Below are 17,504 nucleotides of genomic sequence, written 5' to 3' on the forward strand. Positions count from 1 at the left end.
TGCTACGCTGTGCTGAATCGCAGAGGAGCGAGCATCCCTGCACCGTCCCTGCGCTCCGGGCTGTTTAGGTACACAGCTAATCCGCGTCCAGCCGCTCCGCTCCGCTCCGCTCCCCGAGACACGACCCCGGGACCCCGCGCAAACATCGGCTCGACGAGGCTGAAATGCTGCAGTTCCGGTTCTCGCAGGTTCTGAAGGACGTCTACAGACCCAGCCTGACGCGCGCCTTGGCGGATGCTGCCGGGAGTACGACGCGGCGACCCGCCTGCACCAGCCATGCCGGAGCGGTTCCCAGGGCTCGCTTTCGCCGGCCCCTCTGGAGCTCCGGCCGGGCTCTGTGCACCAAGGCAGACGCCGGGCAGGCGCAAAACAGCAAGGAGGCCGAGAAGGAGAAGTGAGTGGCGGGGTGAGGGCTGAAGCCGCGGGGCAGCCGGCTTGCCCTTGATTGGCTGGACGCACCTCGGGTCATTCGTTACAGGCCGGCCTGGGTGTAGAGCTTAAGGCGGAGTAATAATAATAATAATAATAATAATATTATTATTAGAAATAATATTTCGATATAAATCGTACATTTATACGTCATATATTTCTACAATATTTAATAATTATTTTTAATTGTCATAATAAATCTGATTAAATTTTTTTTTAAAGGGGAACTCTGTCAAACATAAAAAAACGTATAAAATTACCGAAATCTCGTAGAAACACGTGTAATATTTCGCTACAGAGGTCCGCGCCGTCCGAAAGCCAGATTTGATGGTTTTAAAGGCCTTAAATGACTCCCCTGATGATGCGCCCTGAAGGTGGGAGGAGCCTGCTCTGCAGAGAACGGCTGTGTCTGAAACGTAGTGAATGCCGCCTACTTAGGCAGGATTCGGAGGCAGGAAGTCACGTCCGAATCGAATGTTTGTACAAGGTAGGTAGTGGCTTATGAGACGGCCTGGGCAGCTAGGCATCGAGGCAGCTGCCATCCGTTTCGGACGCAGCCGAGGTTACGGTCAGGCGTTCGTCAGCTGAATTGCCACAGCCGGCGGTCACGATTTGCGAAATGCATGCTGGGTATTGTAGTGCGAGCATGTAGATGGTAGGTGCGTGAAAATGTGAAAGTAATGTTAAAAACACTCGACATAGCATATGAATTCATTTAGCTATTAATAAACATATTCTGTCATTTAAATAAAAATTTGAATACGAATTCCAGGACGTAAACATCGTAGAGTCTGTAACTATGCTTGTTTTCGTTAGCATTTTTAGCCTTTTAGCTCCTTTTAAGCCATTTAACTATGGAATTAGAGGCAGGTGCTCTTAGCTTAGCTCTCTTAACGTAGCTAGCTCTCTTAACGTTGCTCTTAGCTTAGCTCTCTTAACGTTGCTCTTAGCTTAGCTCTCTTATCGTAGCTAGCTCTCTTAACGTTGCTCTTAGCTTAGCTCTCTTAACGTAGCTAGCTCTCTTAACGTTGCTCTTAGCTTAGCTCTCTTAGCTTAGCTCTCAACGTAGCTCTCTTAACGTTGCTCTTAGCTTAGCTCTCTTAGTTTAGCTCTCCTAGCTTATTTCTCTTTACATGGTTCTCTTAACGTAGCTCCTTTTGCTTAGCTCTCCTAATGTAGCTCTCCTAACGTAGCTCCATTTGTTTAGCACTAGCTCCTAACTTAGCGCTTAGCAGTCATGTTTAGGACATAATATTAAGACATGGAAGAAAGTGTGCTAATTAGCATCCAATAATAGTTAATACCTGCTAATTCTGAGCTTACGACGCTACAGTGCTACACACCAGCAAATTAGTGTAGCTAACTGCTGTGTTCAGCTTCACCACAGAGCTAGCATAAATGTTAGCAAGCTGCTAACCCACCTACCCTAATCAGTACATTAAGGCTAATAATACCACAGTTTCCTGTTTATTTACAGTCCGTGGGGAAGGACTTCTAAGAGGGTTGTGTTTAGAGCCCGCTAACGTTAGCGCCTGCTCCTACACTAAATGCTGCCCCCACAGTCGGTTGGGGGCTCGAATTTGAGTTTCTCTCACATGGTTTATTCATAGAACCACCGTCCACAGCGCTCCGTTACCGCGATGGTTCAGCTAGTAGCTTTAGCCTCTTATCCCAAAGGTACCACTCGGGTAATGTAGGCTCGGCTAGTCAGTCACTTTCCAGCTGCGTCCTTAAAAATGGGTTCCTCAAGGGTTCTTCAGTTAAAACCCTGGTTCCTTCTGGTTTAAAGGCCTTAGAACCCTTTTTCGGTGCTATGCAGAACCACTTTTGCTAGGTTGTCCAGTTGGCGGAGTCTCCACAGTTCCGAGTTACCTCAGGAGAGAAAAGTACTGGATGGAGCTCCACCACCATCACTCCAGAGAACTCCGTTCCTCCACTGCTCCACAGCTCCTCAGTGCTGCTGTTACTGCAGCCTACCTTTGTTATTGCGGTGTTACGGGTTCTAGATAGGAACCCTTAACTATTAAACGTTCTCTGTTTTTCTGTAAAACTGGATCCAGGTGGATTTCAGGTGGAGTTAACGTATCAACCTCACCTCACAGTTCTATGTCAGGCGGCTAAAAACAGCATTAGCATTTCTTTGTTCTAGATAGCAGTGACCCCTACAGTGTCAGGAACCACATCAGGCTCGTGTAGAGATGCCTACAGCGTGTTAGGCTGGAGCTCTGGGGTCAATATCTCATTGATACCAGCGGGCAGACTGGTCAGACTGGTGGCTGTAGTGGGCGTCAGTGGGCTTCTCACCCCCCATGACTCTCACACACACACTCTCTCGCTCTCTCTCTGGTCAGTGTTTTCTGGCTGGAGGTGGGAACAGCTGGTCTGCCTTAGCCTTCGAGGTCCGTTACTCGAGGTGTAACTTCCACCGTAGCTGACCGTAGCGACCCAGCCGGCCTAATCCGGACGGTACAAAGGGAATTACGGCATGACGGACAAAAAATACACCACTGAGCAACCCAGCTGTACCGTTTCCATGGTTACACTACACCATTTGCATGGTGCCAAGTACCCCTCGAGCCCACGGCTTCTCTACAGGGACAAGCTGTGTGTGCGCAGTGGCTGAATGCATTCATTAGAAGGGGTGTCCACAAACTTTTGGACAAATAGTGTATGTGTCGTCCCGCCCCCGTTGTCAGGTGGTAGTGCTCTGTTACACTCCTCCCTTTATCTTCCACGCACCGTCCCCACTCCCGTCTGGCTGTGCCAGTCATGGTTATGTAACTTGTGTACTTGGACAAGTTTGGACCTTGAGCTGAACGAGGGCTGCAGCTGCAGGACAGGACGCGTCTCGTCTGTGAACATGGCTCTGGAGGAGTATGACTGCATCGTTCTAGGAGCTGGAATCCAGGGCTCTTTCACCGCCTACCACTTGGCCAAAAGCAAGAAGAAGACCCTTCTGCTGGAGCAGTTTGTCCTGCCGCACTCTCGGGGCAGCTCCCATGGCCAGACCCGGATCATACGCAAAGCTTACAAGGAGGACTTCTACGTCCACATGATGGAGGAGAGCTATGAGCTCTGGGCCCAGTTGGAAAGGGAGGCCGGGGTGAAGCTGCTCACTCGTACTGGGCTACTGATGATGGGACCGGAGGACGGACGGGAGTTCCGTCTGGTTAAGAGCACCCTGCAGAAGAACAGGATTCCCGCCGTGGTGCTGCAGAGGCACGAGTTCAGCCAGCACATCCCCAACGTCAACCTGACCCCCGGGGACGGGGCGTTGGTGGAAACCACCGGTGGAGTCCTGTACGCGGACCGCGCGGTCCGAGCGGCACAGATGGTTTTCCAGGGCCACGGCGGCGTGATCAGAGACGGAGAGAAAGTGGTGGAAATCGTGCCGGGCAACGTGGTCACCGTCAAGACCGGGTCTGGCATGTACAGGGCGAGGAGTCTGGTGATCACTGCGGGTCCCTGGGCCAATCCGCTCCTCATGCACACTGGACTGCGGCTGCCGCTGAAGGTGTTGAAGATCAACGTGTGCTACTGGAAGGAGAAGGTTCCAGGCGCCTACAGCGTCAACAGCCGCTTCCCCTGCTTCATCCAAATGCAGCCGAAGGAGGCGGAAAACGACATCTATGGCCTCCCCTCCAACGAGTATCCAGGGCTCATGAAGGTGTGCTACCACACGGGCAGCGAGACGGACCCGGACCAGAGGGACCGGCAGACGGACAAGAGCGACGTGGAGATTTTGTCCCGCTACATCGCCCGCTGCTTCCCGGGCCTCGTGCCCGTGCCCGCCGTGGTGGAGAGCTGTCTGTACACGGTCACGCCGGACTGCCACTTCGTCCTGGACCGTCACCCGGCCTACAGCAACATCGTGATCGGGGCTGGGTTCTCAGGCCACGGCTTCAAGCTCAGCCCCATCGTGGGGAAGGTGCTGAGCGAGCTGAGCATGGGGCAGGCCCCTTCCTACGACCTGTCTCCTTTCAGCATCAGGCGCTTCCACACCCTGCCTAAGTCTGGTCTCTAAGACCGGGATCCGTAGCCGATCATCAGGGGCAGATGATTCGCCTTCGATTTCTAGATTGTCTTAATCACGTCATATGACTTTGTCAACCATTAAAACCACCCGCCAAGACATGGACCCCACCAGACCTCTGGTGTCTGGAACACCAAGACTAGCGTTAGCAGGATGTCCTTCACGGCCTCCGTGAGCATCAGCGAGCCTTGGGCACCCATGACCCATGTCCCTGTCGCAAGGCAGTTCACCGATTGTCCCTTCTTGAAGCACTTTTGCTAGGTACTGACCACGGCATACCAGGAGGAAACACCCCCACAAGACCTGCCTGATGTTTTGGTGGAGATGTTCTGATTCAGTCATTGTCTAGAACATCACAGGGTTTGGTTCTTGTCAAAGTCTTGTCTCAGATTCTTACGCTCTTGCGTCCATTTTGTCCTGCTTCATGTAGATCCACCCCCTGACAGGGGTCACTGGACCCAGACCATCAATGTCTTATTCAGTGCACCTGGCAGTGGTTTTCATGTTCTGGCTGGTCAGTGTTTAGCCGTCTATATAGCAGGTTAGCCACAACCATTAATTTCGTTTTGATTGAGGCCCAATCCAGGCACTCGGATCTGTAACCTAACCGATATTAAAAGCCATGATCGCTGTTCACTACTTTTGCAGCACTTGTCTTTTTAAACTCATTACTTTTAGGCTGGACCACCCTAGCTGACCGGCCTAGAAGAGGCAATTTGACTTACTGACCGACCCACTGATGGACCCATGTGCGAGAACTGCCTCTAGAAGAGTCATTTTCTTGTGCTTAAAGGCTACATTTAGCCACAAAGCTAACGGTTGCTGGTCACCGTCGCCGTCCATCGCTACCACGGCGTTAGCATAATTATCGCGACTGCCTCGTCCAGCATGGCTACCTCTGCAGCGTACCCCACCATCGCTGCCAGCCTCGTCCAGCATCACTACCGTGGCGTTCGATAACATCGTTAACGTGCCAGCCTCGCCACTACAGCGTTAGTCACAAGCCGTCTAAACGCTAGCAAATATGGAGTCTACAGCTCGAGGCTCTGAGGGCAAGGCTGGAGTCCTTTACCTGGCGGGGTCACAGGAAATGCTACAGGAAACAGAATTAAGGTCATTTTATTCCACAGAACCTTTTTCACAATAAAGAGCCGATGTCTTACTCCCAGACTCCGCACTGCTGAAATGCCACAGTATCGGAAAGTTTTACGATACTCGATAATATCGGTTATCGTCCCAGGTATCGGTATCGATATTGGAAGGGAAAGCAGGTATCGGTGCATCCGTAGTTAGCGTTATACAGCAAGGCCACAGAAAGGCCTGTAGGACAGCCTTGCTGAGGCTGCCACCCTGATAGACCCTCACACTGAGTGACCATAGAGGTCCATAGAGCAGTTAGCCTAGTTAGCGCTTGTGGTATCCGAGCGTATCCGAGACCACCTGACCAAGACGTCCGTCAGAGATTAATGAACACCTCCAACATAGTTAGAGGAAAGTAATGATTTACGGCCTGCAGTTAGCGCCATGCTAATAATTGATGAGGGATTAGCATCAGTAGCCTAGCTACATTAGCTAGCCTAGTCTTGTCTGTTGGACTGCCTTTGGGGGTAAAACAGGAAATTCATTTTTGGAACTTGAATTTAGCGACGTATGGGTTAGCCTAGCTCGCTACTGCCAAGCTAGATGGCTTTAATACAGAGGGAGGGTTCGGACATGTTTCATCTTCATCTGGGCACAGCTGGATAATCCTCCTGTCCTCTCGACCCTCGGGCTGGACGGGAAGGATGGGGACTAAGCCGGGCCGGCAAGCTTAACCTGAGCATGCAGTGAAATACAGTAAAGCCGAAATAGCTCGGGGCCTGCAGTCAGCTAACGTGCTAATGTGTGACCCTGGCCCTGATGCTGGTCACTAATACACACCACACACTTTACACACTTTACACGCCACTGGACTCCTCTCTCTGCTGGACGCTGAGGAAACAGTGGTCGGTTTAAAAATAATAATAATAATAATAAATTGGGGAAAGTCCTTAATGCTAACGCTAAGTTTAAAAAAAAAACATCCACTACAGATGTGTTTGAAAGTAAACTATACAGAGATCATTTCTAGTTATATAATATCCAATAATTCTATACAGTTATAAAATTATATATTCAGACATGCAGTTAGCAACATGCTAATTTGTGAGGAATGAGCTTATGTTGCTTGTTAGCTTAACGGTCACGTTTAAGCAAAGCTGTGAGGAAATATTTCACGCAGAACAATGACAGATGTATACACTTAATTTGGGTGGTTCTAGATAAGTTTCAGAACCTACATAAGCACGTCCAACAACTCCACACAGTTTGAGGAGAGTGTGTGATGACGTAGACTCGCAGTTAGCACCATGCTAATTGGTGAGGTACGAGCTTATGTTGCTTGTTGGCTACATTATTAGCCTCGTAGCTGCAGTGCTAAACTAAGAAAGCTAATGTTAGACATTTGGACTTGTTTAGGTTCTGTAATCCACAGAGTCTGGAACTAAATGAAGAACGTTGGAGGCTATCTCGCCATTGTTCTGTTTGACAGTGCTAGCATGTTAACCACAGGCAATGTCGAGGCGCAGTCAGCGTATAGGACACATGATGCTAAGCTAAATGGCCACATTTAGGCTAAGCTGTGAGGAAATATTTCACACAGAACAATGACCGATATATACATTTCAAAGGTTGGTTCTAGATAAGTTTGAGAACCTACATAAGCAGGTCTAACAAGTTTGAGGAGAGCGTGTGATGACGTAGACTCGCAGTTAGCGCCATGCTAATCGGTGAGGTGCGAGATTATGTTTGTTACGCTTGTTGGCTACATTATTAGCCTCGTAGCTGCAGTGCTAAGCTAAGAAAGCTAATTTTACTCACGTATATAGATACAGATACGTGGCTAAATCGAATTTTTCGCTAAGCTATCACGTTAACGGAGCGCCGTGGCAGTTGGTGAGGTATTAGCTTTCGTTGTTTAGCTGCGTTAGCCTCCTCAAGTCAGGCCATGTTTGTTTATCTGACGCTTTTAATAACTGATGTCGTTATTGTATAAAATAATGATAATGATGATGATGATGAAGAGCTGGTGTTTGCACAGTGTGTCTCATTCATTCTGTGTATTCTCTCTCCCTTTTGGTTGCTATGCTTGCTTTTGCATTTGTTGTGTAAGTATCAAATGTCTTCTGTCCATTTTTTTTGTTTCTTTTTCCTGTATTTTTGGTCACAGTCGTGTTTCTGTAGCTAATCTTCATCCCCTCCCTTCTAACATCCCCTCTGGCCAACCATGGAGCATTCCACCCTCTAGAACCCGGCCTAGAACCCTTCTAATACCAACCTGAAATTCCACTCCTTAACGCTTTCATACCGATATTTCACAGAAAGTCTTCGGACAGCCATTCCCAACACTTCACACTCTGGAACCCTAGAACCCTAGAACTTTCCACACTCTGTAATACTTTAGAACCTTTCAGACATCCAATACTGTAGAAAACACTGTCTAACATTCCCCACGCTAGAACCTTTTTGACATCCACGTTCTAGAGCCTTTCCGACCTTCTAGAGTAGTCCATCCTCACTCCACACATTCTGGAACCCCTTCCTCGCTCTGCTCCCATTCCAGGGTTCCACTTTTGTAGTAGAACAATCTCCAACTCTGACGTTCCACAGTCTGGAACCTACACCGCACGCTCCCATTTAGATCCGGTGTAGCCCAGCACACCACACTCAGAAAGGTTCCAGACGTTCTCCACCCCAGGACAGACGCTAACTTTCCACGTCCTGGAACCTTTCTAAAGTTCCCACAGTTGGAACAGTCGGTTCTCGTAGCCGAGGTGTTGGATAGCCAGTTATCTATGCACGTGGCCAAAAGTATTGGGACACCTGCTTAAGGGGATTAAAAAGAGTCGATCCTGCTTTTGTTGGAGAAACTGTCTCAACTGTCCGGAGATTTTAGAGGAGCATTGCTGTGAGGATTTGATTGCAAGAGCGTTAGTGAGGTCAGGATGTTGGATGATGATGATGATCGCCACACCACCCCCCATCATCCCAGAATTACAGGATGGAGCTCCACCATCCATCATTCCAGAGAACACAGTTCCTCCACTGCTCCACAGCTTCTCAATGCTGGGGGGCTTTATACCCTACTTTATACCCTAACTCCTCTTTTTCCTCATGAGAAGAGCTTCCAACTGTCTCACAGTGCCAGGCGGTCGGCCATAAGCCCACCAGGCCTTCATGAGGAGCCTTGGTTCCTCATCGGTGATGTTCCTCCTGACTGGCATTCTGAGGGTCAAGTTGAAGCGTTTCTCAGTCCCCAATGATAGTTGTGTCCATCCTCTCTCTCTGGAGTGTGTGACTGCTCTCTCACGGTGTGTGTGTGTGTGTGTGTGTGTGTGTGTTCTACAGGAGAAGGAAGGCAGGTATCCTGCCCAGTCTGGAAGATCTGCTCTTCTACACCATCGCAGAGGGGCAAGAAAAAATCCCAGCACACAAGTTCACCACGGTAAGCTACCCCACAGCACACCTCGAATAGCACAGCAACCACCCGGCAACACCCTGGCAACCGTCATGTATGGCGTAGCGTTTGGCATCCAACAGCCACCTGGGTATAGGAGCCGCCTGAAGGGCTGTATAGCAGCTGCTTAGCAACAGCATAGCAACCCTTTTGGAACAGCGTAGCAACCAACAGGGACACCATAGCAGCTGCTTAGCAATGGCGTAGCAACCACATGGAGCAGCATAATTAGTATCTAACAACTCCGCAGCAACCACCTGTGACCTTTTTGTTAGCTGCGTTAGCCCTGTAGCTCCACATTAGCCACTGCTTAGCAACAGCATAGTAACCAACTAGGGCTGCTTAATGACTGCTTAGCAACATAATAGCAACCACTTCGAACAGCATAGCAACCACCTAGCAACTGTGTAGCATCTGGAACAGCATAACTGCTTTCAGACACCAAACCCGTTTCAGCTGATTGACCACATGATTGGCCAATAATGGTGTTCTTTATACCTTCCTATATATGTGTGTGTGTGTGTGTGTGTGTGTGTGTGTGTGTGTGTGTAGGCACTGAAAGCGACTGGTCTGCGTACGGGTGATCCCCGTCTGAAGGAGTGTATGGAGATGCTGAAGATCACCCTGAAGACCACCTCTGACGGAGCATTGGACCGACACCTCTTTAAAAAGTAACAGCCTTATACTCGCACTTCAGGACAGATCAAACAGGGGGTCTTAAATATGAACGAAAATATGAAAAAATATATTAATGTGTATTAAATATATTACATATGGGACATATTATTATGTGTAGATATTGTACATAATATTATGTGTAGATATTGTACATTTATTTATATATATATATATATATATATATATATATATATATATATATAATACAAATGGGAATTATTATTATGTGTAGATATCGTATATACATGTATATATAATATAAGTGGAAATGATTATTATTATTATGTGTAGATATTGTACATACATGTAATACAAATGGGAAGTATTATTATTGTTATGTGTAGATATCATACATATAAATAATACATATGGGACATATTATATGTAGATATTGTACATATATATATAATACAAATAAGAATTATATTTATGTGTAGATATTGTGTGTATATATATATATATATATATATATATATATATATATATATATAATACATATAATATATAGATATTATAGATATAGATACATACATTAATATAATACTTCTTATACATAATAATAATTTTATTACATGCTAAACGTGTGTGTGAGTGTGTGTTGATGTAAAAGTCCGACTGTAGTTAGCCGATTGTTGCCATGGGAGCGTGACACACTCAGAAGTCCCATGGGTAAACCCTGCTGCCGTCACTCTCACTGTTTGAGTCTCGCTGTGTTAATAATTGAACAGCTGATTCAGCTGCCCGGCCGTTTGATTGGCCGCTGTGCGACTGACCCGTCACCGCTGCACATAAAAGATTTACAGGGTCCGAGCACTCGCTGGCTGGGATGACGTTTAGCGACTGCACTGAGTCTTACAGCAGACAGTCCTACAAGTTGTCAGGACGGATGGACCAATAGAAATGCTCCAAAAATGAGTTGGAATAAAAACATTTTACTATATTATTTGTATTTGCAAAAGCACTCCATAGCAACCACCCAGCAACATCATAGCAACCATTAAGCAACAACATTGCAGCCACCTGAGACACCACAGCAACCACTAAGCAACTATCTAGCAACCACCCGGATACCATAGCAACCGCCTAGCAACCACCTTCCATTGAAAAGTTTTTTTTTTTTTTCTGGTGGTGATGGAATGGGACTAGAAGAGGGCATTTCCTGAAGGGGGCGTTTCCATTTCCAGGCAGTTGCCGTGCTTTTGCTGTGTGGTCACTAAGGTGAAGCTGTGGTTACTATGGCGCTCCTGGTGGCTGCTAACGTGTTCCAGGTGGCTGATTTAGAGGTTATGGTATTTCAGGTGGTTGCTGTTGTGTGGTTGGGTGATTCCTTTGGATTTGCTTGGTTGTTGCTAGGGTGTTGCTAGGTGGTTGCTATGGTTTTTCCTAGCTGGGTAATGTGATAGAGGTAAAAACACAGGGTTGAATGTGTTTTATTTGGGTTGTTGCAGAACGGTAGCCCTGTAATCTTGCTCTCGCGTACTGACTCACGCATGCAGCTCTCACTTCTCATAATAAGCGAGTGCGCTGAGCGTGGGTGGGATTTAAATCCCTTTACCCGGATAGAGGGGTGTGTGTGTGTGTGTGTGTGTGTGTGTGTGTGTGTGTGTTAATGCCAAATGGATATTTCCGGATGGGATTGGTTTATCCTCGGAGCAGAAGTGAGGCTGTGCGAGGGTGTGTTCAGTAATACTGTAGAGAACAGAACACACTAGGAATTAAATAAACTGTATGTCCAAAAGTTTGTGGACACCCCTATTTATTAGCGATGTCAGCAACTTTTTTTTTATGGGAACAACCACGTGGAACAGCATAGCAACCACCTGGGGCACCATAGCAACTGCTTAGTAACAGTATAGCAACCCCATTGAAACAGCATATGAACCACCTAGCAACTGTGTAGCCAACACCTGGGGCACTGTGGCAATTGCTTAGCAATAGCATAGCAACCACCTGGAACAGCATAACTGTGTATTACTGTCTTCATGTTCTCGCTCTGTGTGTGTGTGTGTGTGTGTGTGTGTGTGTGTGTGTGTGTGTGTGTGTGCGTTCGCAGGTGTGTGCAGAGTAACATCGTGCTGCTGACTCAGGCATTCCGGAGGAAGTTTGTCATTCCAGACTTCCAGTCGTTCACCTCACACATCGACGAGCTTTACGAGAACGCCAGGAAGCTCTCCGGCGGACAGGTTAGCTGGTGATGAAGATGATGATGATGATGAATGATGATGATGGTGTTGATGAAGATGATGATGTGAATTTCCCCACTGTGGAACTAATAAAGGATTATCTTATCTTGATGAGGATGATGATGGTGGTGTTGATGATGATGATGATGATGATGATGGTGGTGTTTGATGAAGATGATGATGGTGTTGAATGATGAAGTTGATGGTGATGAATGATGGTGATAATGTTGAGGATGAGGAAGATGATGATGATGATGGGTTGAAAAAGTGATGATGAATGATGGTGTTGATGAAGATGATGGTAGTGGTGATAAATGATAATGGAGTTGATGAAGATGATGGTGTTGGTGATGATAGGGTGGATGAAGATGATGATGGTAGTGGTGATGAATGATGATGATGGTGATAATGTTGAAGATGATGATGATGGTATTGAAAAAGATGATGATGAATGATGGTGTTGATGAAGATGATGGTGTTGTTGAATGATGAAGTTGATGGTGATGATGAATGGTGATAATGTTGAGGATGAGGAAGATGATGATGATGAATGATGGTGTGGATGAAGATGATGATGGTAGTGGTGATGAATGATAATGGAGTTGATGAAGATTATGGTGTTGGTGATGAAGATGATGAATGATGATGGTGTTGATGATGATAGGGTGGATGATGATGATGATGGTAGTGGTGATGAATGATGATGATGATGATGGTGATGGTGATGATGATGATGGTGATGATGAAGTTCCTGTGTTTGGTTGGTGTGTGTGTGTGTGTGTGTGTGTGTGTAGGTGGCGGACTACATTCCCCAGCTGGCCAAGTTCAGCCCGGACCTGTGGGCCGTCTCCCTGTGCACTGTGGACGGGCAGCGGTAAGACCAGGCTGTGTTTGAAGTAGGACAGACAGACGTTCTATAAATAAGCAGGGTTCTGTTACACCACGGATCCCCTCTCGGTTCCACAGGCACACGGTGGGGGACACCAAAGTCCCGTTCTGTCTGCAGTCCTGCGTGAAACCGCTGAAATACGCCATCGCCGTCCACGACCACGGCACGGAGTACGTCCACCGCTTCATCGGCAAAGAACCCAGCGGCCTGCGCTTCAACAAGCTCTTCCTCGACGAAGACGGTCAGACACGCCCCCTTCTACATACACACTGATTCTCACACGGTTCTAGAGTGTTCTCCTCCGTTCCCTCTGCCCATTAGTGGGTCGCTGTGTGAGGCTCTGCAGGCCTGCTGTTGTCCAGCAGGTGGTGCTGTTCTCTCTGACGGTGTCCTCCTGTCTGCCGCTGTGTGTTTGCAGATAAGCCGCACAACCCCATGGTGAACGCTGGAGCTATAGTGTGTACGTCGCTCATCAAGGTACGTCCCACTCCTCGTCCAGGACAGCTCTTATCTAGAACGTTGCTGGTTTTTCGGTTCTCTCCTTGTGTCAGATTCCCACCTGATGCCTGCTGGGAGCAAATCTGCTGGAAGGGGGGCTTATTTTCCCCCTCTTAGCATGAGATTAAGATAATACTAGAAGAGCGAGAGAGAGAGAGACTAAAATCTTTAGGGACTACTTTCTGTAGCCGCACTACACCCTGCAGCATGTATCCCTCCACCATTTTAATGATCTGGTTCTAAAAGCAGGTTCTAGAGCCGAACTCTTCTCAGAACTCTGGTAGAACCGTGTCTCAGGCATCAGGCAGCGTCTTCATCTCCATTAGGTGAAGAACTTTCTGTGAGGAGCTTTTATTAGAGCTTCAGACGTCTGCTTCCCTTCACCTCCACTGTAGAACCACAGCTCTGACTGGGGGAGCTTATCTAGAACCTCCACTGTAGAACAGCTCTGACTGGGGTTTAGGGTTTAGAGTTGGGGTTAGGGGTTAGGTTTAAGGGTTAGGGGTTTAGAGTTGGGGTTAGGGGTTAAGTTTAAGGGTTAGGGGTTTAGAGTTAGGGTTAGGGGTTAAGTTTAAGGGTTAGGGGTTTAGAGTTGGGGTTTGGTGTTGGGTTTAGGGTTTAGAGCTGGGGTTAGGGGTTAGGTTTAAGGGTTAGGGGTTTAGAGTTGGGGTTTGGTGTTGGGTTTAGGGTTTAGAGCTGGGGTTAGGGGTTAGGTTTAAGGGTTAGGGGTTTAGAGTTGGGGTTTGGTTTTGGGTTTAGGGTTTAGAGCTGGGGTTAGGTTTAAGGGTTAGGGGTTTAGAGTTGGGGTTTGGTGTTGGGTTTAGGGTTTAGAGCTGGGGTTAGGGGTTAGGTTTAAGGGTTAGGGGTTTAGAGTTGGGGTTTGGTGTTGGGTTTAGGGTTTAGAGCTGGGGTTAGGGGTTAGGTTTAAGGGTTAGGGGTTTAGAGCTGGGGTTAGGGGTTAGGTTTTAGGGTTAGGGGTTTAGGTTTAGGGGTTAGGCTTACTGGGTAAAACTTAGTTGTAGGTTTTAGGGGTTCAGGGACCCCTTACTGTGTGGGGGGGGAGTAATTACGCATTAGCCTAGGATAACCTAGGATACCACAGAAACCTAACAGTGTCCTATAGCAAATACAATAGATCACTGACCCCTGGCTACATCATGGACCCCTGGGGGTCTTTCGGGAACTCGTCGGTAAGGTCACATTCAGCTAGGGTTAGCCTGTGTTAGCTAGGGTTAGCCTGCATTAGCCTGAATTAAACCTGTTAGCTAAGGTTAGCCTGTGTTGGCTAGGGTTAGCCTGCATTAGCCTGAATTAAACCTGTTAGCTAAGGTTAGCCTGTGTTAGCTAGGATTAGCCTTTTGTAGCCTACGTTAAACCTATTAGCTAAGGTTAGCCTGTGTTAGTCTAAATGAAACCTGTTAGCTAGGGTTAGCCTGTGTTAGCTAGGATTAGCCTTTTGTAGCCTATGTTAAACCTGTTAGCTAAGGTTAGCCTTTGTTAGTCTGAATTAAACCTGTTAGCTAGGGTTCCCCTGCACTAGCCTGAATTAAACCTGTTAGCTAGAGTTAGCCTGTCGTAGCCCAAGTTAAACCTGTTTTCTTGCATTAGCCCATTAGCCACCCCATAGCAAGTTAGCATGCCAGGCTAAAGTTCACGTTAAGCTCACAGCAGCGTGTTTTATGGATCTGGCTCTTCATCAGTTCATGATATTTATATAAATATGAGTTTGTAGCGTTAACATCACTGCGTCCCTTTCAGGAAGCCCTGCATGATGGCCCGGGTCGGGCCGGGCCGGGCCGGTACCGCAGAATTGTGTGATGTGTCTGTGAAGCCTTTTTTGTGTTTTTTTTATTGTTGTCGTATTTTACAGCATTAGGATCTGTGGGAAATAATGACCACTCCAACAGGTCAATGACGTTGGTAATTTTTCTTTTAATTATTTTTTCCTCATTGAACAAATCACACAGCCTTTGACTTGATGATGAACGTTATCCTGAGCGCCATCAGCTGTTCATTTCTGATTAATTTCTGCTCATGTTATTGATTATGATCATGTTTCATAAAGTGCAGTTCAGCAGAGGGTCCAAGCTGAATCGAAGGGGGGGGGGGGGGGCGGGGGGGTCAGGAACAGGACAGCTTTTATGTTTTGGTCATTTTCTGATATTCATGTGCAGATTCATCAGTAATATCAATATTCCTGAAGTCACATTTCTTCAGAATAACACATTTCTTCAATGTGGAAAAAATGTGCATTATTTTTAATGTTATTAATTATTATTATTTTGGTTTTTTTACTGACACCCACGAAACTAATGCACTTCAACTCACCCAGGTGTAGTGAGAGTGCAGTACACCACCTGCTTACCGCTGTAGCCACACACGGAAACCATTATGTATAATACACATTATAGAGCATTATGTATAATACACATTATAGAGCGTTATGAGCAGTACACATTATAGAGCATTATGTATAATACACATTATAGAGCATTATGATCAGTACACATTATAGAGCATTATGAGCAGTACACATTATAGAGCATTATGTATAATACACATTATAGAGCATTATGTATAATACACATTATAGAGCATTATGAGCAGTACACATTATAGAGCATTATGAGCAGTACACATTATAGAGCATTATGTATAATACACATTATAGAGCATTATGTATAATACATTATAGAGCGTTATGAGCAGTACACATTATAGAGCATTATGTATAATACACATTATAGAGCATTATGTATAATACACATTATAGAGCATTATGAGCAGTACACATTATAGAGCATTATGAGCAGTACACATTATAGAGCATTATGTATAATACACATTATAGAGCATTATGTATAATACATTATAGAGCGTTATGAGCAGTACACATTATAGAGCATTATGTATAATACACATTATAGAGCGTTATGAGCAGTACACATTATAGAGCATTGTGTATAATACACATTATAGAGCATTATGATCAGTACACATTATAGAGCATTATGATCAGTACACATTATAGAGCATTATGTATAATACACATTATAGAGCATTATGTATAATACACATTATAGAGCGTTATGAGCAGTACACATTATAGAGCATTATGAGCAGTACACATTATAGAGCATTGTGTATAATACACATTATAGAGCATTATGATCAGTACACATTATAGAGCATTATGTATAATACACATTATAGAGCATTATGTATAATACACATTATAGAGCATTATGATCAGTACACATTATAGAGCATTATGATCAGTACACATTATAGAGCATTATGTATAATACACACTATAGAGCATTATGTATAATACACATTATAGAGCATTATGATCAGTACACATTATAGAGCATTATGTATAATACACACTATAGAGCATTATGTATAATACACATTATAGAGCATTATGTATAATACACACTATAGAGCATTATGTATAATACACATTATAGAGCATTATGTATATTACACATTATAGAGCATTATGATCAGTACACATTATAGAGCATTATGTATAATACACACTATAGAGCATTATGTATAATACACATTATAGAGCATTATGATCAGTACACATTATAGAGCATTATGTATAATACACACTATAGAGCATTATGTATAATACACATTATAGAGCATTATGTATAATACACACTATAGAGCATTATGTATAATACACATTATAGAGCATTATGTATAATACACATTATAGAGCATTATGATCAGTACACATTATAGAGCATTATGATCAGTACACATTATAGAGCATTATGTATAATACACATTATAGAGCATTATGTATAATACACACTATAGAGCATTATGTATAATACACATTATAGAGCATTATGTATAATACACATTATAGAGCATTATGTATATTACACATTATAGAGCATTATGATCAGTACACATTATAGAGCATTATGTATAATACACACTATAGAGCATTATGTATAATACACACTATAGAGCATTATGTATAATACACATTATAGAGCATTATGTATATTACACATTATAGAGCATTATGATCAGTACACATTATAGAGCATTATGTATATTACACATTATAGAGCATTATGATCAGTACACATTATAGAGCATTATGTATAATACACATTATAGAGCATTATGATCAGTACACATTATAGAGCATTATGTATAATACACATTATAGAGCATTATGTATAATACACATTATAGAGCATTATAGAGCTTCAACACTACAGCATTATT

General features: G+C 45.1%; 3 protein-coding genes across 4 annotated transcripts in view; all 3 read left to right on the plus strand.

Moving 5' to 3' along the window:
* nab1a (NGFI-A binding protein 1a (EGR1 binding protein 1)) overlaps positions 1–17,504 on the plus strand; it is a 130,692-nt gene that overhangs the window by 11,166 nt on the left and 102,022 nt on the right. The window lies entirely within an intron of this gene.
* Positions 1–17,504, plus strand: part of glsa (glutaminase a) — a 24,621-nt gene continuing 7,117 nt past the window's right edge. The window contains exons 1-7 of one of the 2 annotated variants that reach the window (XM_072671598.1): positions 1–394; positions 8,888–8,984; positions 9,549–9,667; positions 11,728–11,857; positions 12,652–12,731; positions 12,824–12,987; positions 13,165–13,223. In XM_072671598.1, coding sequence (XP_072527699.1) covers positions 165–394; positions 8,888–8,984; positions 9,549–9,667; positions 11,728–11,857; positions 12,652–12,731; positions 12,824–12,987; positions 13,165–13,223 — 879 coding nt within the window. In that variant the 5' untranslated portion in view covers positions 1–164. Of the gene's footprint in view, positions 395–4,537; positions 4,724–8,887; positions 8,985–9,548; positions 9,668–11,727; positions 11,858–12,651; positions 12,732–12,823; positions 12,988–13,164; positions 13,224–17,504 lie in introns of those variants that run through there. The other variant, XM_072671599.1, reaches the window with a different exon arrangement.
* LOC140548170 (peroxisomal sarcosine oxidase-like) lies at positions 3,228–5,101 on the plus strand. Its single transcript, XM_072671604.1, has one exon. It carries the CDS (start codon positions 3,290–3,292, stop codon positions 4,451–4,453), a length of 1,164 nt encoding a protein of 387 aa, XP_072527705.1. The 5' UTR covers positions 3,228–3,289; the 3' UTR covers positions 4,454–5,101.

The sequence above is a fragment of the Salminus brasiliensis genome, chromosome 25, assembly GCF_030463535.1.
Source record: "Salminus brasiliensis chromosome 25, fSalBra1.hap2, whole genome shotgun sequence".
In the NCBI taxonomy this organism is placed as follows: Eukaryota; Metazoa; Chordata; class Actinopteri; order Characiformes; family Bryconidae; genus Salminus; species Salminus brasiliensis.

What these genes read in the sequence shown, in the direction of transcription:
- LOC140548170 (XM_072671604.1), top strand. Translation starts at nt 3,290, where the DNA reads ATGGCTCTGGAGGAGTATGACTGCATCGTTCTAGGAGCTGGAATCCAG.